The sequence below is a fragment of the Notolepis coatsorum genome (genome assembly GCF_963971535.1).
Source record: "Notolepis coatsorum genome assembly, contig: SCAFFOLD_2376, whole genome shotgun sequence".
Taxonomy (NCBI): Eukaryota; Metazoa; Chordata; class Actinopteri; order Aulopiformes; family Paralepididae; genus Notolepis; species Notolepis coatsorum.
Window position 1 is genome coordinate 5,109 of NW_028173621.1, and position 12,392 is coordinate 17,500.

Below are 12,392 nucleotides of genomic sequence, written 5' to 3' on the forward strand. Positions count from 1 at the left end.
AAAAAAAAAAAAAGACACATAGACACGTTACAAAGCAGTGAGTTCACTTCTTGGTATAGCGGTCAGTGCTGTTGCCCGCGGCGTGGGAGACCCGGGTTCGAAACTCCCTCGGGCATCGAAGTTTAAGGTGACGATGTCACAACCATTACACTTGTACTGGTACTGATACTGGTACTGATACTGGTACTGATACTGGTACTGAGGTACTGGTACTGAACGCTGCCTACCCGCTCTTCCCCACAGGACCAGGGCGGAGTGTGGAAGCTGATGACTGGGAGGAAGGCTGTGATCTCCAGCCATCGGATGAAGAGCTCCTCATCTGTTACCAGGTCTCCAGAGAGAGAGCCACCTGCAGAGAGAGAGAGAGAGGGAGGGAGAGGGAGAGGGGGGGGGAGAGTGGGGGGGAGAGACAGAGAGGGGGGGGAGAGAGGGAGAGAGAGAGGGGGGAGAGAGAGAGGGGGAGAGAGAGGGGGGGGAGAGAGACAGAGAGGGTGGGGAGAGACAGAGAGGAGAGAGAGAGAGGGAGAGGGAAAGAGAGGGGGGGGAGAGACAGAGAGGAGATAGAGAGAGGGAGAGAGAGAGAGGGCAGAGAGAGAGAGAGGGAGAGAGAGAGGGGGGGAGAGAGGGAGAGAGAGAGGGGGATGAGAGAGAGAGAGCAGGGGGAAAGAGAGGGAGAGAGAAAGCGGGGGATGAGAGAGAGGAGATAGAAGAGAGAGATGAGATAGAAGACAGAGAGAGAGAAGGAGAGAGAGAGAAGATAGAAGAGAGAGAGCGAGAGAGAGAGGAGATAGAAGACAGAGAGAGAGGGAGAGAGATAGATAGATAGAGAGAGAGAGAGAGAGAGAGAGAGAGAGAGAAAGAGAGAGAGAGAGAGAGAGAGAGAGAGAGAGAGAGAGAGAGAGAGAGAGAGAGAGAGAGAGAGAGAGAGAGAGAGAGAGAGAGAGAGGGGGGGGGGGAGAGAGATGGGGAGAGAGAGATATGATTAATTCATTTAAATTAATTAATTAGAAGAAGAATTAAATGCTGTAATAGTGCAGGGTAAAATAATTTTATTAGTGAAGTAGAATATGAACTGCGAGTCTAAAATACTCATGTCATAGAGAATGATACAGTTTGTAGCATTGGATGACGACAACACTTGGTTAAGGGGGAAATAAAGCCCTTTTAAACGAGAGAGAACATTGAAGGAGGCCATTATGGCTCAGGAGGATAAACCTTTGAATCGTACTAGACAGGTGAACCCTTTGCTCCATACGGACCGGCGACCTCAGCCTGAACCACAATGGCTGACAGACGAGGCACATGGGCGTGAAATCCAATAGTCCATCATGTGTTCTATTAGTCTGTGAGTGCGATACACGTCCATCCTGTCTGCCATGTTGACAGCCCTCTGCTGTCTCCACATCAAAGCACATAGCTGTCTCACAGACATCTCGCTCCCTGGCTCTCTCCGTGGTCGGCCATTACAGGAATTCGGACTGTTACAGGAATACACTCCATGTTCTGCCAAAGCCTCTGGGATGTTTCACTCTTCTGACCGGAACATCTAACGTTTCTTCACATGGAAATGTGGTGAAAGAAAGAAGAATGAACGCTGCCACTAAAATGATCCCACGACTGTCCAGCTAACGAACTTGATGGGACGTAGGAAGGAACGTTCAGATTCAGGGCGGCTACGTGGCGTAGTGGGCAAGGCGCTCACCACGAAATCTGGAGACGCTGGGCTTGCCTGTTCGAGCCCTGTGCTCCACATTTGCTTTCAGTTTAGCTGGTCGTCCGTACTAATACACATTGGCCGTATTAGGGGGTGGGAAACTGATGGGTGGGGATCGGGCGTTGTGGATAGCGACTCCTACAGGTCGGTTGGTGCGCCTGCGCAGTAGAATCAGGAAGTGTCGGGGGCAGCGTGAGCCTCCCACGCGTTACTCCTCGCCACTGAGAGATCGAGCTGCGCAGGTGAAAAGATGCGACTGCTGTTACCTCAAGTACCGGAGGGGACTTGTGCTATGTATGACTTAGTCCACATTGCAGCCGGCTTGTGGGAGGCAAGAAACAGCGTTTGTGACAGGGGAGGGTTGAATTGGATGATACGAAATTGGGATGGGAGAAAATATAGAAAATGGGAGAAAAAGTGGATCAAAAAAAAAATGAACGTTCAGATTCTACCTCCTGTGAGCTTCACGATGGTCAGGTTCACCGGAGGTCATCAGCTAATGAACAGATCCGGCAGACCGGATTAAGACCGTAGTATTAAAACTCTCATGGTCACATGGTGCTGATCAGGGCCGGCCCAAGCCTTTATGGGGCCCTTAGTTAAATTTGATTTAGGGGCCCCCCTACTTGACTTAATCCTCTTTACCCCGTTGAGGGGGCATAGGGCGTCCACCAGAGCTCTCCATCTCACTCTTTTCTGGGCCAGGGCCTTTGCTTCTTGCCAGCTCACTCCGATGTTCTTTAGGTCTTGGGAGTGTGGAACGTCTCCGGGTGTTTCTCGGCCTACCGGCTTTCCTCTTCCCCTGCGGGTTGTAGTCCAAGGCCTGTCTAGTAGTGATGTTGTTTGAGTCCTTCCTAAGGGTATGCCCTATCCAGTTCCACTTTCTCCTTTTGATGGTGGTAGTAGCTATGCTGTCCTGGTTGGTTATCCTCCACAGCTCTTCATTTGTGGTTTTGATGGGCCACCACAGCTTGAGGATGTAGCGCAGGCATTTGTTGACAAACACCTGGATCTTGCTTGTGAAGCCCTCGGTAGTCTTCCACGTCTCAGAGCCGTAGCTTGGTGTTGTTGGAGAGTTGCTTGGACAACCACATTGGCCTGAGTATCCTGAATGCTACCTGTGCTTTGCTGATGTGTGCCTCTATGTCCCTGTCTGCTCCACTATCCCTGCTGATGTTACTCCCTAGGCAGGTGAAGTGCTCCACCTCCTCTATGGCCCTGTCTGCTCCACTATCCCTGCTGATGTTACTCCCTAGGCAGGTGAAGTGCTCCACCTCCTCTATGGCCTCTCCCCTCAGTGTGGATTGGATCATGTGTTTTTGGATTTAACCTCATGGTCTTGGTTTTTCCGGTGTTGATCTTGAGTCCAAGCTGGTCACTGTTAGTCTACAACACACCAAATTATTTTGCGGGTTGTATAATCAGCGTCTTTCAAACACAATGCATAGGAAGCAGCGTTCACACACCCACAGCTCCCCGAGCTGTTGTGGGTTTTTGTGCGCCTTGTTTTGCTTGTACTCTGTTGTCTTCGTAAAGTATAATTCAATTATGTAATATTATTATTATTATATTATATTATTATATTATATATTAATTATAATAATAATTGTAATAATTCAATGTAACAATTCAATATAACACATACTGTACACTTACTGTAGATTTCTGTATATTTTTACTGTATATTTTATATTAGAATGTATATACATAACATAGGAAATGTAAATCCCGGACCGTATTTTATTATTATTCTTTATTCTTAGGCTTATTTTTTAATTTATTTATTTTTTGTGTGACTTTGTTTTGTCTACCTAAATGTTTACTGTGAGCGATTTGTAGTGCCAAATTTCCCTCTGGATGATTAAAGTATTTCTATTCTATTCTATTCTATTCTATAATTGTGTTGAAAGGGGAGGGGGTCTGGTTTGGCCCTAAGAAGATGCTTAGTTCGCTTATGTCTGGTGCTGGTCAGAGGACGAGTGCCAGTTGTCAGTGACCTCTTGGTGACCTCTCGGTCAAACCCAGACAGAGTAGACATGTTGTCAGTGACCTCTCTGTGACCTCTCGCTCAGACCCAGACAGTCAGAGCAGACATGTTGTCAGTGACCTCTCGGTGACCTCTCGCTCAGACCCAGACAGTCAGAGCAGACATGTTGTCAGTGACCTCTTGGTGACCTCTCGCTCAAACCCAGACAGACAAGAGCAGACATGTTGTCAGTGACCTCTTGGTGACCTCTCGCTCAAACCCAGACAGACAAGAGCAGACATGTTGTCAGTGACCTCTCAGTGACCTCTCGCTCAGACCCAGACAGAGCAGACATGTTGTCAGTGACCTCTCGGTGACCTCTCGCTCAGACCCAGACAGAGCAGACATGTTGTCAGTGACCTCTCGGTGACCTCTCGCTCAGACAGAGCAGACATGTTGTCAGTGACCTCTCTGTGACCTCTCGGTCAGACCCAGACAGACAGAGCAGACATGTTGTCAGTGTGGCGGCAGGAAGTGGTCAGAGGCTGTAGTATTACCTACAGGAAGTGGTCAGAGGCTGTAGTATTACCTACAGGAAGTGGTCAGAGGCTGTAGTATTACCTACAGGAAGTGGTCAGAGGCTGTAGTATTACCTACTGCGTCGGGAATGAGGAAGTTGTACCCCAGCAGAGTGTGGTGCAGCAGAGAGGGGATGAGGCCCCTCAGACCCAGGGGGCCCCAGTCTGACTGCAGCGCGGGCATCCTCACAAACACAGGCTTGTGGTTCGACCTGAGAAGAGAGAAACACACATTAGAGTCATTCCCTTACAAAGAAGTATCATCACAACTGAAGCATATTACCATTTTTAGCTAATCAGATGTATGTACAGAGTTGTAGTATTAATATGTACAGGGATAGAGGTATAAAGAAAGACACTATGGTAGTAAGTAGGGCTGTCCCCGACTAAGGATTTGGATGGTCGACTATGATTGGCCAAAATTTGCCAAAATTATATATATAATATTTTTAACCCATTCTCCGCCAATCACGTGTTAAGGCGGGTTTCTCCGCCAATGCGTTGTCTGCCAATCACGCCGTAAGGCGTGTTTGAGATCAATATTTCATATTTTCGTCATGGTATTCATATTTCACCCACGGAGTCTTGGCTGATGCTGTCTGAGCCATCACAACTCTGCAACGCTTCAATACCGCCACCTGGTGGCCGATCGGCGAGTTGCCAAACCGGAAGTGGCCATTGGAGCTCGGTCCGTCCCCTATTTTCGTCCGGCCACTCGCTTATCGTCCCGGGGCTCAATACAGACACCGTCGATATGGATCTTTGCCATAACTCAATAATCAACATGATTTGGACGTGTATTAGTAATATACAAACCGGAAATGGATCGCATCGATCAACATCCCATAATTGGGATCTGTTTGGTCCACTCTCATCGCCCAACGCTACGAGGAGACTGGGGTAAGTTTCAGCGTTTTTCTTTATCATTTTCGATACAAACTGCTCTGATCAATATATCACCCATACTACATAAATCGTTTAACGTCGGTCATTGAATTATAAACGACCCCCCCCCTCCGTTCACCCGCAGATGATCAGTCATGACGTTTAGGACCATGTACAGTTGACATTTTTACTATAGCATGGATCGGTATCAAACTGCATTTGATAATCTAATATATGCATTTATGCCTATATCTCATGTTCTATGAAATACTGCAGAAAACGATAAAAACTCTAGACGGTATTTTAGTATGAATGTGTGAATGAAAAAGTAAAACGTTCCTACATCCTGAACGATAGATAATTGATGTTGAATGGGCCAAAGTAATGTCAATTTAGCAATACAATTTAAAAAGTTATAGCCCTGCAAAGAAGGTGAACATCTCCATAGACAAATAGCGCTGGCAGAGGATGGTTTAGGATGATCAAAGTGGTGGCAGAGAATGGGTTAATAAAAAAAATATAATTTAAATTTTTAAATTTTTTATCATTCCATTTGGGCTGTGGGGGGTGCTTAATGTCTGAAGTAGTCGACTGAAGGCTTCTTGTCCTCTGCAAAAGCATGCAATTGGTCCACTGATGGATACATCTTGATATTTGTCTAGTCTAGTGTGTTCAGATGGGTGAAATCCTTTTTCAGTGCCTCTGTGCCTGTTTTCGTAGGCAGTTAGCCTCTGGTATGCGTGCCATTAGCGTTAGCCACGCTTCTAGGCCTCTTTTCTTTAGGAAAGAATGATAAAAAAAATATTATTATTATTATAGTTTTTTTAATTTAAAAAAAAATTATATTCAACTAAGAGGTTGGCCAGTCGACTACGGCTCCTTTCGACCGATTAGTCGACTAATCGACTAATAGGGGTCAGCCCTAGTAGTAAGTCCTACTGGCCAGCAGCGTAACTAGTAAGAGTAGGTAAGGGTACAGATATAGATATAGTAACTACAGGGCGGCTGGGTGGCGCAGCGGACTAAGCGCTCGTCACCAACGCAAGAGACACCGGTCTCCAATCCGGCTGTCAGCGTTGCCGGCCGTCATACTAACTCATGGGTGGTAGTCTGGTCGTTGTAAACAGCGACTCCTACAGGTCGGTCAGGGCGCCTGCATAGCAAAAGACAGGAAATGGCGGGGGCAGTGTGAGCCTCCCACACGTTACACCTCGCCAATGAGAGTCCGCGCTGGCAGGTGAAAAGAAGTGACTGGCTGACTCTGCATGTATCGGAGGGGACATGTGATGGGCTTCTATCCTCCCTACGGCCGGTCAGTGGGGGGCACATGCGAGCAACGATCAGGACAGGACAGGGAGAATTGGCACGAGAGGATGGGAGAAAAAAAATCCTAGAAAAAGGAGGAGAAAAAGTAGGTCAAAAACAACAAAAAAAGATATAGTAACTACAAATATGTAAAAAGGATTATATCAATCAATCAATCAATCAATCAATCAATCAATCAATCAATCAAATGTATTTGTATAGCACATTTAGACATGACACTTGTATGCAGGTGTGTACAGACAGGTGTGGATAGATATAGTATATACGGTAAGAATAAATAAATAAATATATATAATATATACGATTTGTATGATGGTTTAAATTGGATCAAATCAAATCAAATGTATTTGTAAGGCCCGACAACACACGTTAATGTCTCCATGGGCCGGACACGTCTTCTTTAAACAAGTCAAGAAGAAACATAACAATAAGTCAAGAACACCATAAGGTCCAACAAATTTAAAATAAATGCAAATAAATAATAGAATGCAAGCACTCACATTGACAGTATGGGAGACCAATGAGGGCGTTGGAGGAAGACATTGGCTGTTGGTCTAATAGTGCTCAAATGAAATTGGAAAATTCCTGGTACATAAGTCATACACAAGTCAAGTTGATCTAAGGTCATTCTGACTCAATTATTCGTCGCAGACTCGCGAGAGAAGTTGTCACAGAGCTGTCAAAACGCAGGGCTGAAGAGCTAGAATTGAAGGTTCACTCTGCTCTGACAATTGCGCATTGACACGCCTACTACACAAAGCTATTACTCGCACAGTGTGCTCCTAAATTATTTTTACAGTTCGCACATATCTATTTTCAGGGGGAAATGAGAGTGAAATAGTCGCACTGTAGAGCCCTGTTTGATAAACATGACTTATGCAAATCTCATGGTATTATTCAATGGAACACATCAACATTATAGAATGTTCTGACCATCTTCTCCAGTCAGACAAGACGATAGATATCAATCTCCCGTTTGAATGAATGGAAGCGCATACGGACTGCTAGCCTAGCTGTTGGGCCAAAAACACATCTCCCGCAGTTTTAAGCTAAGCTAGTGGTCCGTATCCGCTTCCATTCATTTGTGCTAGGCCAGGCTATAGCTTGCAGCCAGATAGCTTTCTACTGAACACACAGAGAGGAAATTGGTATCTAACTTCTTGTTTTTACTCTGGAGAAGACGGCGGGATCATCCCTATGTTCCCCGGGTCCTATGTTCCCCGGGTTCTATATTCCCCGCTTTGATTGATTAATAGATTGAACATTTTATAAATTTTTATTATTTTATTAATTATTAATGTCCGCCTTGTTTCGAACGGTTAAGCTTAGGCCCTCTTTCGAACTGGTTAAGGTTAGAGTTTGGAATCAGGGCTGGTGGTCTAAAATTTTCAATCAATCAATCAATCAAAGCGGGGAACATAGAACCCGGGGAACATAGAACCCGGGGAACATAGGACCCGGGGAACATAGACATGCTCCCAAGACGGCAAGCTCATTTCCCTTAATGCCGGTGTGTTCCTTTCAACGTTCCGACGGCCCTCAGGCAGCGTGCCGCTGTTTTAGTGTCTCTGACCCAATGCGGTTGAAAGCTAAGATGGCCGCTGTTTGATTGACACCCTACTTGACCTATTGCGTGCTTCCAATTCCGGGTTATAAGACCAAAACAGCCAACGAGCGTCAATTTAGAAAAAGTGACCACCTCCAGTTCCGCCTCCCGGTGACCGGACCAATCACCTCTCTGACGGTGAAAATTATTGACCGTTTTTGTAGCCAATGCAATTCTGGAAACGACGATATCTCACGTGAGGGATATTTCCCAGGATATATATGTTTTTCTCTCTGCCGAAAGGTCCAGACTCGTTCGACGTCGGCTGCGCGTGCCAATACATTGGTGCCAATGGCCATTTTGGATAAACATACCTATACATACCATTAGAAAAACATGTGTAAAACACAAATTCTCTGTGGTATTGTTATCAACTTTGGACCTGTACTAGAGGCTATGGACCCGTTGTGTTTTCCAGCTAATACCTCTCAGCTGGAACCTGTAAGAGGCATCTGTTTGCAAAATAATTCAGACGTAAGTAAAAAAAATTATAAAAAATAAACTACTTTATTTCAGTGTGTTCAAACCTCTGTAACTCTATTGCAATAGCACTGTGATTCTTCCTGTTGTGGAAAAAAATGCACGTGCTATAAATGGTTCAAGAATAGCTTTCAAATTACTTTGGGTATGCAATTGACAGGCGTTTTATGCATCCGCAGAGCTAATGATGCTAATGATGGAGCATCGCCGTCGGTTGTGTGATAGTAAAGGGCTATAACCTTCTGTATTGTCACAGTGAAAGGGTTAACCGGCTGTCGTGTGGCAGTGAAAGGGTTAAGAATAGAATAGAATAGAAAACTTTATTGCCATTTCAACACATGGTTGATTGGGATTTGTCTTGGTGCCACATACAGTACATACAGTATAAAAACATACAATATAAAAACACAAGAATACATGCAATACAATCCCCACAATAAAAGTTTTACACAAACAATTAAAAAGAAAAATGCTACAGTACCTAAAATAAATAGCTCAGTGTTCCAGTTTAAAGTGCATATTGTCTTAAAGTGCCTGTCGGCTGGCTGGTGCTAGCCCTTGTGGTGCAAAAGTTGTACCGTGGTGACACATCCCTTTCTACTATCTATGGTCCATTATGGGTCCATGACGGTGGAGGTAGAGCGCTCCTCCCGGGGCAGCATGTCGATGTGTCCTTGGGCAAGACACTGTGTCACGACCCTACGCCTGCCTGCCTGCCTACTCTCTCTCTCTCTATTATCTCTCTAATTACAGACGCGGAGTCAGGTGTGGGGACGCTCTGGCAGCAGCTGATTGGACATCTGTGTGCTGATTGCTGTTAGTTCTGATAGTTCTTTGCTCATTTCTAGTTAGTCGTATATTCCGTGTTCTAGGGCTGACCCCTATTAATCGATTAGTCGACTAATCGGTCGAAAGGAGCCGTAGTCGACTGGCCAACCTCTTAGTCGAATATAATAAAAAATAATAAAAATTAAATATTAATTGTTTTATTTATTTTTTTATCATTCTTTCCAAAAGAAAAGAGGCCTAGAAGCGTGGCTAACACTAATGTCGTGCATATCAGAGGCTAACTGCCTACGAAAACAGGCACAGAGGCACTGAAAGAGGATTTCACCATCTAATGAACACACTAGACTAGACAAATATCAAGATGTATCCATCAGTGGACCAATTGCATGCTTTTGCAGAGGACAAGAAGCCTTCAGTCGACTCCTTCAGACATTAAGCACCCCCACAGCCCAAATGGTATGATACAAAATAAAAAAATAATAAAATATTAAAAAAAGTTAAAAAATATTATATATATATATATATATTTTTTTTTTAAGTTGACCAATAGTCGACTAACGGCAAATTTTGGCCAATCCTAGTCGACCATCCAAATCCTTAGTCGGGGACAGCCCTACCGTGTTCCTTGTCTCGTGTCTTACCCGTTCCGTCTCTCCTTTCCCCCCCCAGTCCCTCATCTGGCTCCCCGTGCCGTCTCTCTCTACTCCTGGACTCCCTTGCCTGACCTCCGCCTGCCTGACGATTCTTCTTGCCTACACCCCGGACCGTATGAGGAACTCGCTACCTACCGTGCATGACCCACCGCCTGTCTGACAACCCCGCCGCGCCTTGCCTAAACCCCCGGACCGTGTGAGGAACAGATCCCCCCCCACCTGGCTGACTAGTACCCCGCTCCTTGCTCGAACCCCGAACTACTTGAGTATCCGATTCTGTATACGACTTCCCGCTTGTCTGACTACTTCTCTCTCTGGACAGTACGAGTATCCCTGTGGCTTTACCAACCACCACTTGTGTGTGTGAAGCGTTTCCACTTCCTCTATCACCAGCTTTAATAGCCTTTCTATCTCCTCTGTCACTGAATGACGATAAGAGTCGAAGTATTTGGGGGGCGGCTACGTGGCTCAGTGGGCAAGGCGCTCGCAACGAATGCTGGAGACTAGGCTCGAACAGGATGCTTCCTGTTCGAGCCCAGCGCTCCACATTGCTTTCAGTTTAGCTGGTCGTCTACAGTAATACACATTGGCCGTATTACGGGGAGGGAAACTGAAGGGTGGGGATCGGGCGTTGTGGACAGCGACTCCTACAGGTCGGTTGGTGCGCCTGCGCAGTAGAATCAGGAAGCGATGGGGGCCGCGCCCCTCCAAAGCCCAGACCCCCGACGCTGAAAGATCGAGCCGTGCAGGTGAAAAGATGAGACGGCTGCTACCTCGAGTATCGGAGGGGACTCGTGCTATGTATGACTTAGTCCACATTGCAGCCGGCTTGTGGGAGGCAAGAAACAACGTTCGAAGACAGGGGAGGGTTGAATTGGACGATATGAAAAATTGGGATGGGAGAAAAATAGAAAAATGGGAGAAAAAGTGGATAAAAAAAAAAGAGTCGAAGTATTTGATGGATTGGCTTTCCACCGATTCCCTTGTGAGTTTACTAATGGCCTCACTTAGCTCAGCACCTGCCGCACCAGCTGTGGCACATGGAGAGCTATAGTTTGTGTCTTGTCGGTCGCTGGCGTCGCCACGCCTCGCACAGCAGACCGCTTGGTCGCCATATCCGTAAAAACAAATATTATAAAGTAACCAGCCTGTCGAATTTCTTAATAAAAACTCAAATAAAACAAAGACTATAGGGGTGAAAAAGTGTTTTTCAACATTTTCTGAGAGCAGTGGTGAAACACGTGTTCACTCCATGACGCCTGGCTCCTCCCTCACCTTTTACTTTCTATCCTGGATGGACTATTGACTGTAAAATAATAACGTATTATTTATTAACAGTAATGATACGAACTTGATCGACGTGATTTTGAAAAGTGATTTTGTTTGCAGATGATTTTGTTGGAAGAAAATGTAACACTGTTTTTTGGGACAAAATTGTTAAGGGTTTATTGTAATAAGGGGGTAGGACCCGATGAGCATTATTGCTTCTTCCTATTCCTCTTCTGAGGACTGTTTGTTCATTATTCTATCTTACTTTTTTCTTTCTTACACAGCAAATTATCATTGTATTTATTTAAAAAAATTATGTAAAATAAATTATTTCTTGATTTTTTTTAAAAACCATTCATTAATTCAAAACCCTTCCAACTATTTGTATGCACTTCCTGTCAAATTCATCTGTCAGTTCTATGCTAATTTTATCTTATGCACTGTGCCACCTAGACTCATTACATCAACACTGTGATTATTGTATTGTAAATCTATTTTATTTTATTGATTTATTGTACTGTAAATAAGAGTACTGTAGATGAGAACTATTTTATTGCACTGCACTATTGGATCATTTTACTCTGTCTATTCTATTTTACTAACACTTTTATTGCACTGCACTATGTTACTCTGTCTATTCTAGTTTACTCTTTTATTACTGTCCATTTTAAAATGGCCATAGAATCAAACCGTAAACAAAGAGGCCTATTTTAGATCCTAATATGAAAAACTATGATTTAATGTTCTATGTCTTACCTTGACCTCGTCTCTTTTGCTGCTCGTTTTATACTTATTTTATGTCTGCATTAATGCATTAATCTGCCAATTTTGTGCTCCTTTTATGCTGTCTTTTTTTTTTACTGCTGTGAAGCACTTTGAGCTGCAATCCTTGTATGAAAGGTGCTATACAAATAAAGTTTATATATACTGTATATATTATATATATTTATACAACAGGTAGTTCGATCACGCATTGTGATTGGTCGAGAGCGTTCTAAACAGTGAGTATATTCATGATACACTCACGGTTAAATCACCATGAATATATTACACTGCGCTGGCTTTCGAATGTTGTAGAAAGTTTCAACTGCCATTCATCAAACGGAAACTGTGACCTCAACATGAC

The 12,392-nt window shown here is 44.5% G+C and overlaps 1 protein-coding gene across 1 annotated transcript in view; it reads right to left on the reverse strand.

Moving 5' to 3' along the window:
* Positions 1-227: 227 nt before the first annotated feature.
* LOC311247741 (SITS-binding protein-like) overlaps positions 228-12,392 on the reverse strand; it is a gene marked incomplete at both ends in the record, with an annotated part of 17,680 nt that continues 5,515 nt past the window's right edge. Inside the window, 2 exon segments of the mRNA XM_084338745.1 lie at positions 228-349; positions 4,334-4,470. Coding sequence (XP_084194871.1) covers positions 228-349; positions 4,334-4,470 — 259 coding nt within the window.